Source organism: Pipistrellus kuhlii, unplaced genomic scaffold, assembly GCF_014108245.1.
Source record: "Pipistrellus kuhlii isolate mPipKuh1 unplaced genomic scaffold, mPipKuh1.p scaffold_m20_p_22, whole genome shotgun sequence".
NCBI classification, from domain to species: domain Eukaryota; kingdom Metazoa; phylum Chordata; class Mammalia; order Chiroptera; family Vespertilionidae; genus Pipistrellus; species Pipistrellus kuhlii.
In genome coordinates, this window is record NW_023425521.1 from 1173537 (window position 1) to 1189257 (window position 15721).

At 45.1% G+C, this 15721-nt stretch overlaps 1 protein-coding gene across 5 annotated transcripts in view; it reads right to left on the reverse strand.

Annotated features, from left to right (window-relative positions):
- Window positions 1-5557: 5557 nt before the first annotated feature.
- LOC118726307 (speckle type BTB/POZ protein) overlaps window positions 5558-15721 on the reverse strand; it is a 70321-nt gene continuing 60157 nt past the window's right edge. For all 5 annotated transcript variants that reach the window (XM_036450867.2, XM_036450864.2, XM_036450862.2 and 2 more), the window contains 4 exons: window positions 12915-12970; window positions 12319-12441; window positions 8355-8497; window positions 5558-6802 (listed from right to left, as the gene is read on the reverse strand). In XM_036450867.2, the coding sequence (XP_036306760.1) occupies window positions 6658-6802; window positions 8355-8497; window positions 12319-12441; window positions 12915-12970 (467 nt within the window). In that variant the 3' untranslated portion in view covers window positions 5558-6657. The remainder of the gene's footprint in view (window positions 6803-8354; window positions 8498-12318; window positions 12442-12914; window positions 12971-15721) is intronic.

Consider the following 15721-nt stretch of genomic DNA (forward strand, 5'->3'; position numbering starts at 1 on the left):
TGGTGTGCCCAGCTCATTATCCAAATCACTGGCCGTCCTGCTCTGGCTTTCTTGCTCGCTGTCTGCACGAGGCGTCTGCCTATTGGGTCAAAGGCCCCACCGTGCCGCAGTCACCTCTGAAACTAAAAGGGGAAAAACACATCCACCTTGGGCATCACACACACAAAGCGCAGTCCAGCCGCCCTCACCGGAATGTTAGATTAGTCAGCAAGCCATCAGGAATGAATCTAAATGACGGAGGGCAGAGTTCAGTGAGAAGTCATGGGATAAAGGAACACACTGGGCCCAGGCTGATTAAAACGATAATTAGCTGTAAAAATAAGATGGGGCCTGGTTGCCCTTCAGAAGGGCCTTCCAGGGAGGGCACAGGCCCCTCTGGACTCCTGCATGGGCTCTGGACGGGCCACTGCTCTCCTGTCTCTTTTGCAATCCCAGCTGCCTCAGTCCCAGGAGGAAAGAGAGGGCACGCACAAACGGTTTTCTGGAAGGACTTTGGAAAAGGGACTGTTGACAGGTGTGAGGCAGGAGCCGACAGCCAACCTGGGAGGGGGCACCGGGAAATAGAGACCGTGCAAGGTCTCAAGGGGGCTGCGATCAACCAGAAGAGGGCACTTGAACAAGGGAGTGGGGCCACATGTTCAAGCACAAATAGTCACACGAGGAGGGGCCACACTGGCAGGGGTCCTCAAACTTTTTAAAGTGGGGGCCAGATCACGGTCCCTCAGAGAGCTGGAGGGCCGGACTATATGAACTACTAATTCTTACTGTAACACCTCGGCTGCGCTCACTGCCCAGAAAACCTGGCGGGCCGGATCAGACTCCTCCGGGGGCCGCATGTGGCCCGCGGGCCGTAGTTTGAAGACGCCTGGGCCACAGGAAGACTGAGGGATGCGGCCAGGAGCCCCCAGCAGCTGAAGAGGCAGGAAGGACCCTCCCTGGAGCCCTTCGAGGGACCACAGCCCCGAAACGCTGGTTTCACATTCTGGCCCAGAGCAGGGAGAGCACACGGTCCTATTTGTCTCGGGCAGTCTGTAGTCATGGGAGCAGCAGTCTCAGGAAACGCACACCTCCTTGCCCCTCCTTTTGGGTTCTGGGAACAGCTGAGCCCTGTGCCCTGGCACAGGAGACCCCTTAGACCTCTGTGTCTGTTGCTCGCTGTGGGGGCTCAGCCTGGTCTCTCGCTGCTCCGAGGGCTCCTTGGCAGTGACAGTGCAGTGGGCACACCAGGGCAGGCTAGGTGGCTCAGGGACTCCTCCCCTTACCCATCCTCTATCCCCCAACCCCAGCTGGGGGGTGATGCAGGATACTCCCCAGCCCTGCCCTTACCACCTGGGCCTACACGCTAATGAGTGCAGCCTGGGGCTCTGCTTCTTGGAACACCTGGGTTGACAAGAGCCAGCAATTGGGTTGTGATGTCCATATTCTACAATAGATGCCAACACTGATGCTCAGAGAGCGGGAGCAGAGGTCCCTACCCTCAACCCTCCTTCCCCTCAGCACTACCCCAGCTGCTGCCTGGTTGCCATGGTGTTAGAGGAGTAGGAGATTTCTGAGAAACAATTCAAAAAACACACCAGCTTCCTCACTTCCTCTCTCCAGCTTCAAAGCCTCCTTTTATGCAGGTAAGCGGGGACTCTTCCTGGCCAGGCAGCCAGGAGCAAAGGTCAAGGAGGCAGAGGGTCCCCAACGTCACCCAGCAGATTTCCTGGGCCTGGGCTCCACGCCCTCCCACAGTTCCCAGACCAGGCGGGCTGCTTCCTGCCTCCCTGCCTTCGCACCTGCAGTTCCCTCCACCTCGAATGCCCTTCCTCATCCTCCCAATCCCAGCTCAGCTTTAACTCCACTGGGGGACCTTCCCTGAGTCACTTGGGGCTCCCCCTGCATCCTGCACCCATGCCACTCACAGCTGTGTTCTTGATGATGCCCTCATGGGGCTGTGAGGTCTTGGGGATGCTAGCTTTGCCTTTGTGCCCCAGCCCCTGACACAGAAGGTGCTCAGTAATTCCAGGAGGAAGGGAAGGGAGCAAACAAACACCTCTCATGGGATTGGAAAGGATCTGGATGCTGAGCACCTGGCCCAGGGCTGGGCACACAGCAAAGCCCACTCACTCCCTTCTTTCCGCCTCCACTTGAGCCTGGGCTCCAGCACCTTCTGCCTCATCTGGATTGGAGCCGGCTCAGGGGTCATCTCCATACCCGCCTGTGTCTGTTGCCCATTTGGATGCAAGGGAATTGCACCCGGATGCAGACATGCACTTGACCTTATAAGGAGGTAGTGTGTTTGGGAGAAAGGTCTCCCCATTCTTGAAATCCCTGACTGTACAAACTTGCGTGGGCCTGAGGGCTGACCTTGAGCAGGGATTTTCACAGTGAATACTTTCTGCAAACAAAGCCTTACCTGAGGGCCATTATATAAAACAGAGGAAAACTGAGCTGCTTGAGGCAAAGTGGTGGGTGTTGAAGGCACTTGGGAGAGGGGACCAGAGTCCTCTCCCCTGTAGCTCTCAGTCCTGGGGGAGATGGGGTTAGTGCTGGTGATGGATGGGGTGTCCAGGAGAGAGGGAGAGTCCAGTGGCTGATAGTCACTAACTGGTACAGAAGGGCTTTAGTATTTTCAGAACTGCGTGTTCATGCCAGTGTGGCTGGGCCAACAAACTCTTTGATAGCAAGAAGACAACAAAAATGAAAATATGTCGTTGGAAAAAATGACCTCAACCTTTAATGTACTCGGTTTCTTTTTTTTTTTTTTAATCTTGAAGGGATATTTTAGGGGAAAGTATCTCTTGTATAGAGGAAATATTTATATGAATTCAGCAGTTCTATCAACTATTTTCTTTTGTGAAATTCAAATAAAATTAAAATTGTATCCAAAATATGATTGTTATGGTTTTTTGTTTTTTAAATATTTTTATTGATTTCAGAGAGGAAGGGAGAGGGAGAGATAGAATTGATGAAAACCATTGATCGGTGGCTGCCTCCTGTATGCCCCCTACCGGGGAATAGAACCTGCAACCTGGGCATGTGCCCTGGACTGGAATGAAACCTTGGGTCCTTCAGTCTGCAGGCCGATGCTCTGTCCACTGAGTCAAACTAGCTAGGGTGATTGTTATGGTTTTATAAAAGTATCTCTAACCACCACCCCCACCAAAAAAAAAAAATAAATAAAATAAGATTGGGCTCCAGCCCAGTGTGTGTGTGTGTGTGTGTGTGTGTTTAAGAATTTGCTTTTGACAAAGATAAACCGAAGGATCCAATACAGTCATGTTGGGGGAATTCGGCTGTTCTTTTATAGGAGTTGAAGAGCCAGAACAAAGCAACAGTCAGTTTCAAAGTGCAGCTCAACTCCCCCTCTGTTTTTTGTTCTGTTCATAAACATACAAGCTATTTTCTTTCTTCTGCACAGGGCTCATGCAATATGGAGAATCCATAATAGGTTTAGACCAGATTTATAAATAAATGCGCAGAGTGGTGGTCAAGCCGGAGATCTTTGGGCCTAAGAAAAGATCTCAATGTCCCCGGCTGGAGTATTTTTTAAAAGAAGAATCTCTTCAAAGGCCTACAAGCCAACTGACTTGCCAGCGATAAGGAGAAGAGGCATCTGTTCCCTAAATTGTTAAAACCCATAGGCGTTTGAGATGCCCAGTGACAACAGAGAGGTTTAATCTCCACACAGGGAATGGGAACGATTCTCCATGGATGGCTCACTGTCTCCGTGTCCAGATACAGGGGGGCTGGCGACAGGGGAGGGGGAAGCTAGAAAGCGATGCCAGAAAACTCTATTTGGACCGGAAACGGCGACGCCAAAGGTGCTGTGGAACCGCTTGCCTGAAATATTGTTTTGATAAATAAGCCATATCCTTGTGGAATTGAAATCTCCAACTGTTCCACTGGCACGGACATCTCTGCAGTGACAGCACATGCCCCAGATTGTGGAGTTAACTTGAATTAAATTTCAGACGTGGGGGAGCCGAGGGAGGGGGTGGTGGCAGTGGGAGGGTTACGAACAGTATGCTGGGGCTCTGATGTTGTCACAACCAGATGGCTTCGACTGTATCATTTAAACAAAAACAAACACGTCCAGAAGTAATGTAATAATGACAGGAGAAGCGCGGAGTAGCTTCACCAGGACCCGAAATCCTAACAGCTTTGTGCCCTCAGTCAAGTCCACGTTAGAAATCCCTTAGAGATTGAAAAATCCTAGAAGAGATCTTCGTCCTGCCATAAACCTGGTGCCAGGATTGCTATCCCCTCCCCGAGGACATATTCCTGGAACTCGCCAGCCCCAGGCCCATTGCTCTCTGTGAGTGAGGAAGAAAGCAAATCTCAAGTCTGGTTTGTCTTCCGGGAGCCTCTGGAGAGCAAGCAGCAAAGGCACCTTCCCAGAGCTTTGTTCTCGCTGTTCCCACAGGAAGGAGCTTTACCTGGAGTCCATGAACACTTCAGAAAAGGCACTTCCTACAGTTACTGACAATCTTCTCAGGGCTCTACATTACAACTGTCACTCAACAGTTCTGTGATCTTAGCGTGTCACGTGACTTCTCTGGGTTTCCACATCGCTCATCTATAAAATGGGAAGATGCTATCACTTGTCTTACCGAACATCAGGCTGTTGGGAAGTTCCGATGAGATACTGTGCACGGGAGGTTCGCTGAAAACTTGAGAATTGCTGAGCAAATGCAGTCACCGAGGGACAATGTGGGTGCAGGAGACTCTGCACGCCCTGATCCCCGGAACTGTGTGCTGATCTGGGAAGTGAGGACCCGGGAGGCACAGGGACAGCAGCCAGAACTCGGAGAACTGAGTGGCTGCTCACATAGGTGATGCTTAGAAGGACAATGAAGAGTGCAATGCATTGGTCGGTGTCCAATAAGCAAGTCCTGTCTTTGATTATGTTGATAATAGATCTTATTTACTTCATTTCAAGGGTGGCAAGATAAATGAAAATTAGAATATCTGCAAAGGCTAAAGTCACTGGAGGGAATTGGAAGGTGAAATATGTCGAGTTTCCATCTAAGGTCAAATAACACATACCCTGGCCACATGGCCAATGTGTGTCCCAGGGTATCCCACCTTCCGGGCCGCACTGCTATGGCCAAGGCCGAAGAGGAGCTCAGAGCATTCCTGTGAGCTTGCGGGGAACCCAGACATCATATCAAGTCAGTGACAGAACCAATCAGAGAAAATTACTTCCCTTTATTTAATGTCCACATTCATGTACCCTGGATTTTTTTATATGTCACCGGGAGGACACTGAGAGCAGGTTTTAGAACGGGGAGGGGGCAGAAAGCCCATTTCCATTGCTTGTCTCGGTAGAGGCAGGAGCCTGATCCCCCGTAGGATATGGATTGTCAGATCCTCCAGGACAAGAGACTGGCAGATGCTGGTAGCTCACCAAGGAACCTGCGATCGGGGAGATGTAATAAACCCCACTGCTCAGACCTTTCCAGCCTTCTCTCTGCACACTGCAGGATCAAAGCAGGCCTTCAAAATCCCTTACGGAACGCAGACCCCAACACCAGTCAGATGAGTGAAACAAAAGACCAGAGATACCACACAGTACAAAATAGTCATTATTTATATTTTCAAAAAGAAAAAAATTAACATTTGGAAGTTCTCCCCTGTAGGAAGAGGAGTGAATTGGAAGGAACAGGACTGGCTCCTATGCAGGCGCAGGTACGAACAGCTGAGCAACCGGGGCTGGAATTTTTTTTCACACAGCGTTAACAATAAAATTTCCTTTTCTTTCCACTTCTTTTTATGTTTGTGTTGTTTGTTTTTTGTTTTTGTTTTTTAGAAAAGAGGGGAGGAAGGAGAAATAAAATCAGAGAAAAATGCCAAGAAAACATTTTCCACAATATCTAAAAACAGCTATAGTTCTTGTCAAGACAGTATGAATTCTGGGTGAATTATTTTTTTCCAGTTTTCAACACCAATAAAGATTTTTTGCAAAAGCCACCACATCAGAACACTCATCTTCCAGATCAAATAACCTCCTTCCCCTTTCGCCTTCACTTGCCGTTTTTCATAAAGGGATAAAAGGCTGTATTCTGTTCTTGCAAACAGTAAGTGCTAACAACCAGAGAGCTCTTCTGATACTTACATGGCGGTGAGAAGTTTTCACAAATATCCAAGTTTTAGCACAGTTAGATGGATTAAAATTTCTCTCAATATAAATAGTACTGGAATCCACAAACTGATCTTTGAGAAATTCTGCAAAAATCTTTTCTTGTTTCCTTTTCTTTCCCCTTCTCTTAAAACTAACTGTCCTTCCTTTATTTTTCCTTTTTGCTCCAGGCACCTGACGATTTGTTCTGCTCAGTCAGATGCAGACAGGTTTCTCCAAGTACCACCGTAGGGCTGTCCTCAGGGCCAGCACCCGACCGAATCCCCACAGGGTCAGACTCGGCCAGGCCAAAGGGAACACAGTGACGCAGCAACAGGGTTTTCATTGGGTCGAACAGCCCCGAGTCCCCGGCCCTTCCCTCCCCCCACTCCCCCCAAGTTTATTTAGTGCTGTTTTAAAAGTCTGCGGCCGAGATGCAGTCTTCCCCCACAGCAGTCAAAGCTCCACAGATCGCGCTGTCTACCTGGTGGTCAATGGCAGCAGCAGAGGCTGCTGCTTCTGGAAAATGAACGGAGTCTTACAACAGGCAGGCCTTAGGACTGCTTCAGGCGCTTGCGTGGGGGTCCCAGAAAGGGGCACTGTGCTGAAGCCAGGGAGCGGTACGCCTCAGCCACCAAGTGGGGATGTGACACCACCATCGCCTTCCACCCTGAGGTCTCCAAGACATCCGAGGCGTGACTAGGAGAAACGTGAGAGATGGGTTACCAAACGAGGGAGTGAAGGATGGTTACACAGCCGCCTAGACAGCCTAATTTCCCAGAGTTTGCTGTAAAGGGCGTCAATGCAGGAAACACTCAGACAGAAAACCCTTAGTATGCATGAGACTTTGCTTGATAGAGGGTATGCAGACCGCTGACCAGATTGTGGCTGTTGTGACTCTGAAAACCAGGACTTAGAGCTACTATATTACTAACTACAACGTGAAATGTCCCTCAGGCTAGTCTCTACACTGTCAAAGCTCTTTGCAGTTTTAAAATCCTCACCCCAGGATATGATTTACTGATTTCAGTGAGAGGGGAAGGGGGATGGGGCGAGAAACATCAGTGTTAGAGAGAACAAACGACTGGTTGCCTCCCGTTCACTTGCACAGGGGCTCGAACCTGCAACCTTTCCGTGCCGGGATGATGCTCCAACCAACCGAGCCACACCTGCCAGGGCGCTCAGTGCTCTTTATGTTGCTAATGAGACAAGAGACAGCTCGGAGCTTCCACCTGGCTCTGCCGTTTCCTAGTGCCCTAGCCACAGAGCAGGGCAGGGCCTGGGGTCTGTCTGAATGAAAAGGAGGGGATACTAACCGCACTTCCTTGAATGGTTCAATCTACAAAGCACCAGGAACTGTCCACCTCAGACTGAGCACTCACTGGGACCATCACTGGGTGGTCTCCTCTTTTTCCTCAATCGGTAACTCTTTCGGAACAATCTTACAAACAGCCTTAGAGGGCATTGTTTCCTGATTTGGGGCATTTTCTGAGATGAATAACGTTCACTTTTTGCCTGGCCACCTCTTAGACCAGCGGTCGCCAACCTTTCAGGTCTCACGGACCACCAGTGATTGGCGGACACCGGCTGGCGACACTGTCTTAGACCCATCTCTGAGGTTGTGGTGAGAACTGTTGTTCTGAGGGTGTTGTGAAGCCTGCTGCTCTCTTTTAGGTTTTCTCTAATTGCTATTCCCCCTCAGGCAAGGGAGTAGAACATGCCCCACTGAGAATTACTTCAGAAAGTAATATGGCCAGGGCATTTGTCATTTAAGGTTGAAGGAAGAGATCTACTAGAATGAACATTTCTTTCTCAAAACAGTATTTAACAACCTCATCTACGGATGACCCCTTCTCTTTTCCCCGTTCCACAATGGACCATTAGATATATTTTACTAACTCATAAAAACACACTCTTTTCACCCAGAGATCTGCATGCCTTTCATCAGGCCAGTGCATGTGAAGTAAAAATGCTATCATTTGGGGAACACAGCTTTTCCCAGCCAGCACATTATCATGTTCATCAATCTGATCACTACAAGGAAGTAAAACACCTCACTCAGCAATCAAATTAGACCCATGAAAGCAAAACCATGTTCCACACTGTCAAGATGAAGGGAAAGATGAAAACTATATTTACTACTAGGAGTTAATGAAGCTTCTCGTCTATTTTATTCACTAATTCAAAGTCTTTTCACTTCTCTAGCTACCCCGACTACCCTGAAAGAAGAACTTTGAAGATGCCAACTCACTAGTTGATGAAATCCACTGCCTGCGTTTTCAATTGATCTGCGCTGTGGAGGTCAGCCAAGATGAGAATCTCTGCGGCGTTCTCCACAGAGAGGTTACTGCAGAGGGCGTCCTCACACATGACCTTTAAGCGCTCCAGGGCGTACTGTAAAACACAAGCACTGCTGTCAGCGCAGGAATAGCTCTGGGCTGGCTGCTGCTGAAGCTGTACCATCATGTCACGGATACCTGAACAGAACTGTGCAGACTGTGAGAAGGCTAATACTGCAATTATAAAACACAACCATACTCCAAATGCTGAGTTGAAGACAGCTAACATAACGCGTATACCTACCATTTCAGTTCTACAGTATACCTTGGAGAAAAATGGCAATTATGAAATTTTGCCTGTCCTGATATTATTCAAGTGTTTACCTGTCCTGATATTATTCAAGTGTTTCTTAAACCATCACTCCCCACCCGAACAAGGACGGATCACCCTGCTTCGGGTCACCAGGGACATGACATGCTCAGCGTCTGCAATCCTTTCATTCAGAGCCGCACAGGGTGAAGCCCAGTCACCGCAGGGCAGGATATCCGACTGGGCCCCTGGACAGGCGGCGGAAAGGAGCCTGAGGTGACTTCACCAGCATCTCTGCCACCAGTTGTTCCTGAAGGAGGGTCAATCCCAGCCTCTTTCAGCTAGAGGGTAAATGGAGTCCTATTTTATTGGGGTTGAGGTTAAGATTCTCAGGGTAGAAAAACAAAGCAACAAAGACCCTGGGATCCAGTTTCAGTCTAAAACTTCTCCCAAGCAAAGGGTATAAATGTTTTATAAATGAAAGTCTAGGTTAATATTGGGCACATTTCATTTAGTTGATTTGTTTTGACGCAACTGTACTCCTTGCTCTCAAATTTGAGATTATGAACTTACTAAGGAACTTCAAGGATGAGGAGGAGGAAGGCGTAAAAGGAGGCACAAAATAAAATGTCATTCATCAGTTTACAGGAAAGGGGTTTGGTTGAGGGTCTCCAGTCCCGCTGTAGGTCCCATCTTAAGGGGCCTTAGAACTCAATGGCACAATATTCCTCTAAGCTGAATCATGGCAATCAAGCCAGGCCAATTTTATTTTTATGAATTCTGGGTGAGGAGGCATATCTGCTGGCACTATGATCTCCTGCAGCAAAAAGAAAATTTTATTGGTTTTGGTGCAGCTTTAATTTTTACATTTGAGTAACTGGAAAACAGTTTCCATGGAAAAGAGGAATGACACTAGACAAGCAAGAAATTAGGTTTTTGTTTTAAAAGGCTGGAAAAGGTTTGGTAAATGTTCAGTTTTTACACAGTGCTGCACAGAATATTCCTTTTATCCTTTCTCAATACATTCTTTTAAAAGGACTTTTACTGTGAATAGCTCTGATCCCTACTGCATAATTAGACAAAAGTAGCCACTGCTGTCCCTTGGGAGACAAAGTTTTTTTCTTAATTATACTTCTGAAAAACCTGCCTAATGGCAGTACTTACCCGAGAGATTGAAATTGTGTCTCCCGGCCTGGCCAACGTGTTTTGTTTTGTTTTTGGTCTAATTACACATGTCCCCAGGAGACTGGAAAAGCTCAGAAGAAGCTGTTGCAGCCTCTTGGGTAAATTCTACATGTTTAGATCCTTCCATGAAAGATTTTTTATTCTGTTTTCCTGAAGCTTACAAGGAGGTATAAATGTAAGAATATTTTCAAATAAGCTTGGAGCAAACAGTGTCTAATGGGAAATTCTGAATGGAATTTGAAAACACACCCTTCAGTTATTTCTCATTCATAAATTTAAAGTATTACTGTGACTCAACTGCTTTAGCTTTTAAAATCCCAAGTTAACACATTGTACCAAAAATACCACCCTTGGAATATCCTTCGGGCTGAACTCTGATAATAGCAGGTTCCCAGTAAGTTCTCTGGTTGAGGAGCAGAAATGAAAACCCAGGGACACATATGTCTAATCCTGGCTCTAAGAATATACAACCCTGAACCTTAGTATTTCTGTCTAAAAAGTGGGCCTTTGGATATTACTCATCCTTATGGGAACTAGAAGATGAGAGGGAGATAAATGCCTGTGTATAAGCACCAAGTGACTACTTCATTGAAAATTAGCAGGCAGATGAGTCAGAATCACTATAAAATTCGTATTTATAAAAAGCAAGTATTGGGCGCTAGCCAGTTTGGCTCAGTGGATAGAGTGTGGGCACTCAGACTTAAGGATGAAAGGTTCAATTCCGGTCAAGGGCATGTACCTTAGTTGTAGGCTCAATCCCTAGCTTGGTGTGGGTGAGTGCAGGAGGCAACCAATCAATGTGTGAGACACATCGATACTTCTCTCTCTCTCTGTCTCTCCCCCTCCCTTACACGCTCTCTAAATATCAATGGAAAAAATATCCTCAGGTGAGGATTAACAACAACAACAGAAAAAAAAACAGCAGGTATTGGGCTGTGTGCCTTCAACTTCCTCCGAGCTCACAATGTATATTTCCTTACTGTCTCCACTGGAAGCAAGTTTCTTCTGGTCAGGGCTGAGCCAGACTGAAAGGGTATGGGATGTTCGCATTGCTTAGCGGTACTGATTCAGTCTTAAAATGTAATATGCAGGATACAGTATTATTCAATCCTTTTCATCTGCAGCATTGATTGGGTTTACATGCCTTATCCTCTACTAACAGTCCAAAACGCTGATCAATAAAGACAAAGCCTCCTCTGTAAATACAGATACTTTCCTCTGTCCTCAGGGGTGCACAGGAAGATGGAAGGAGACTAGTCCCACGAGCAAAATCCTGAAAAGGCTCTAGTGCCTTTACGTCCGAGCCAGAGCCTCAGATGGCACTGCAGCATCCTGGCAGAAAGAAGAGACGCTTCCAGCAGAGAGCCATCTTTCTCAGAGGGTCAACTACTGGATGGGGTAAGTCCTTTGACATTCTTACCGCAACCCCCTTCCCAACACAAGAAAGCTCCCACAGGATAAACAGTAATCACACACACACACACACACACACACACACACACACACTTGTCAGGACTACAGGGCTTGGAGGACAGACAAGTCACTGAGCTCTCTTTTTTTTAATGTATTTATACAATGAAAGTCAGTTTCCCAAAGTGTGCTTTGGGGAACACTAATCCAGGGGTGATCTTTCAGGAAAAGAATTCCAGAATTAACTAAATTGGAGAAATGCTATGATAGTGAACATGAACATACTAAAGGTTCTGAGAAATCCTGCAATAAAATAGCAACAATACACAAAACCTCACATTTCATTGGTTAAACTCAGTGTTTCATTGGGATTGAGCCTGCAATTGAGATACATACCTTTCCCCCCACCCTAAGCTTATTTTGGGAACCACTGGTCTGCTATTTTAGATAATCACATTTCCTTGCTAAGATCCACATTTTCATTTCCACCCTTTAACATTTCTCAAATCAAAATGTATCTTACAATCAAAGTATACATTTGCTGTAGTAGTAGCTCTCATTTCCCGAAGAGCTAATTAATCATCTCACAATTTTGAATATTTCAAAAACTACTTAGGGGAAAGTTAAAAATGCCAACCAGGACACTGGGGGGGAAATTATCCTCCTATGGAAAACGTTTAAATAAAAGTTAATAAACCCAAGAACATTTTATAAATTATAAAGTCAAGTCATAAATTCAAATGTCAGTCTTAAATATCACTATGGTTAAATCTGGAGATGATTTAGCAGACTTCTTATTTTCCATAGGTAGAGTGACCATATATAACTTACCATTCGAAGCAGGATGCTTCTGAAATGAAAAAGGGTGCTATCGATAATTGGCCTGCAGCACAAGTATAAAACAGGACTGTCCAGCCAAACTAAGACAGGTGCTCATCTTATTTACCAATGCAGCACAGAAGCCTTGCCACGAAACTCAAGAAGTTACAGAAACTCCTAGTTTTGTGATTATTTTTCTATTCCTATCTCACCTTGTCAGCAGCTGCCAGCAAATCATCAGCCATTTTGTCCAGGTTTGGAGCTTTCCCCGTGTAAATGAAGCACATCATTTCCTTAAAAACTTCAGGCTCCACATCATTGATTTCAACCCGATTCTATGCCAGAAAGACTGAAGTCAGAAACATTCCAGCAAAACAAATTCCCTAAACAATTTTCATGATGTTAAGCTCTGGTGAGGAGAGAAGCTTTTATCATTTAAAACCTAACATGAATGGAAAATTGCTCTTTGCCATATTTGATTTTAATATTCTCCTTCATATGTACCACCTTTGTTTTCAAAGACAACGATAGCTTTCATTTTTTTAATCTTTCTTTTCTTGAGTAGAAACACATATCTAATATCCTCACCCCAAATCCTTTGGATGATCTGCCTGAGAGAGAGTGAGTCTCCTTTACCTAGAATCCTCTGGACCACCTCTCTCCACTCTCACAGTGTCTCTTCAGGGAATTTGTACTCCATTTCAGTACCACAATAAGATAATTAGGAAAATAAATCTGCGGCCAAATTGGAAAACCCATCTGAGTCTAGTCACCTAGCTAGAAGACGTACTTTTATCCTGATACATACCTTTTTGCTCTCCTCCATTTCATGTTCAAACATGGCACTAAAAACTGGAGAACGAGCTAGAAAGTGAATGGCAACAGAGACAGATGTGGTTATCACATTGTAATCGCGTGGCTCTTCTGTTATGTAGAAGAGGTCATTTTCCTTCCTGTCGCACTGGTACAGGAAAGGGACTTAGCCTCAAATTATAAAATTCATTTCTCTTTATATTATACCAATAAGTTAGTAATTACAATACATAGTTAAAAAAAGGAAATTGCTACTTTCAAAATAATTTATTAGCTAGATTCCAAACATCCATATTTTAAGGAAATTACTCAAATTTATCTATATGTTGGATGACAATGATATTCTCTGGGTAGATTGGGGGTTCAAATGGAAGGTCCTGTAGGGTCCTAGGCAGGATGTCTTGATATCTACATTTGTGCCTGGAAAAAAGACACCTACTTTCCCCACTTCCAGGGACCACCCAGCAAGGAGGCCCAGAACAAGGCTCAACAGCATCCACTAGATGAGATGCATGCTCATTTACGTCAGGTTTTCTGGTCCTTCCGGCCTTGCATTCTCAACAGAGATGGTAACTTCCCAAAGATGCAAGAAAAAGAAATCTTAGGGATTACATCATTTGTAGCCCTTCAAAGCTCAACCCTAATAAAAAATAAAAGATTTTAAAAAAAGCTCAACCCTACCTAACAAAATCTTATTCCTTAGTATTTAATGTCTCTCATTGGAGATAATTTAATTTTTTCCTTAGGAATGGGAATAACAAAAAAAAGGTTAAGAAACAGTGTTCTAAGTCATGCCCAATTCTAGTCTAATGAACACTATAAATAATAAGTAACCTTAATTTCAACCATGAAAGTAATAAAATGCCTAAGAACTCAAATTTTATGTTGTCCAACAAATCAGGGATTTGGTGAAAGTGAAGACTACCAATCTCTATCTGAGAGAGGAAGAATAAATGGAATATATATAGGACTTGGAGCTAACAAGTAACTGGAACTTAGACCTATAGTTTATGTTAGAAAAAGGACTAATTTTAGATCTGCCATTTTTTAACCACACAATCTTGGGCAAATCATTAAACCCTCTGAGCCTCAATGTTTTAATCTATTCCAAAGGGTATTAATTCTCCTTGTTCTTGTCTCAGAAGGGTACAGACTAAAAGGTACTAAGTAGATACATTATAGAAATTGAAGACTAAAGGGCTGGTGCTTTTCATAAAGAGGGAAAGGACCAAAGCAGTGATTTGCTAAGAGGGTCATCATTGGCTAGACAGACGCTGAGGTTATGAGAATAATAAAATTACCCAGAGAGAATAAATAGAATGAAAAGAGAACTGAGGGAACACCAATGTTTAAAAGGATGCATGAAGAAGAGGAAGGCCACACATCAGAGGTAGCCAGAGAATCAGAAGAAAACTAGAATAAAGGAGCCAACTAATATATGAACGAGAATCCCTTAAATATAGGAACTAGCCAGCCATATTACTTTGGAAAACTGCTTTCATTGCATGTAGATGAACTGAAGAGAATGGGAGGAGAGAAGTTGAGACAGTAAATATACTGGCTAAATTAAGAAATTCAGTTCTGAGACAGAGAGACAGACAGACACACACACACACACACACACACACACACACAGAGAAAGAGAGAGAGAGAGAGAGAGAAACTAGACGGAGAAGCCTGAGCCTGTTTATAGACTGAGGGTAAACAGGCAATAGGAGAAAGACAGTTGATGAAGATACCAGATAACAAAGGTGTAAGTGGCAGAGTAAGAAGAAGGCAGCCGAAACCGGTTTAGCTCAATGGATAGAGCGTCGGCCTGCAGACTGAGGGGTCCCAGGTTCAATTCTGGTCAAGGGCATGTACCTTGGTTGCGGGCACATCCCCAGTGGGGGGTGTGCAAGAGGCAGCTGATCAATGATTCTCTCTCATCGATGTTTCTAACTCTCTATCCCTATCTGTAAAAAATAAAATATATTAAAAAAAAAAAAAGAAGAAGAAGGCAGTATGGGATATGAAAGAACAGAAGTAGAAAGTACAGTGCTTTGGACACAAGGAAGAGCACCCTTCCATGGAGAATGCAGGGAAAATGCAGGTAAGGTGAGAGAGAGGCAAGAGCTAAGGGACAGAGCCTCAATTTTCTCTTGGAAGAAGTAGCAAGCCCTCTTTTAGGAGTTGGAGATTAAAGGAGAGTAGTAAAGTTTTGAAGTAGCTGTTGTTGAGAAAAAGAAAGGGAGCTGACTAAATGTAGGAAGAGTTCTTGGCAGTGCTGAGGGCTTGAGTATGGAGCGCCAACCTAAGAGTTGATGACTTCCTTTAGCAGTACACGGTAACATCTAGTTCAGAGAGGGAACAGAAAGATGGTTAGATTGAGAAAGAGTGAGGTTTTGCCAGGTGTGTATTTTAGAATAGAACTGAGAATCTTGGTAAGAAATCTGTTGCTGAAGGTTCATGCTATTTCCTTTTATGTCTTAGGGCCTGAACAGAAGTTTGTGGCTAACTGCTATGCTTTCACATGAGGTCAAGTCAGCCTGCCTTATCAGTTTCCCTGTGTCAGTCTTTCTGGTCTCAAAGACAAAGCGCCTATTATTAGAATAAGACCTGATCCTCCATGTCACTGGCAACATTCTTATCCTTCTAATATGTTTATATGGAAGAGAGGGCTAAGATCTCCAGGGCGGGGGACTTAACTAACACACAGTTTATCCGGAGTCCAGAATCCTCTCTGTTATATCCTAAGTCCCTGTCTAGGGACTAATACTTGATCCTAAGCAGTGTTTTGACATCTGTTCTCTAGGTGCAAAG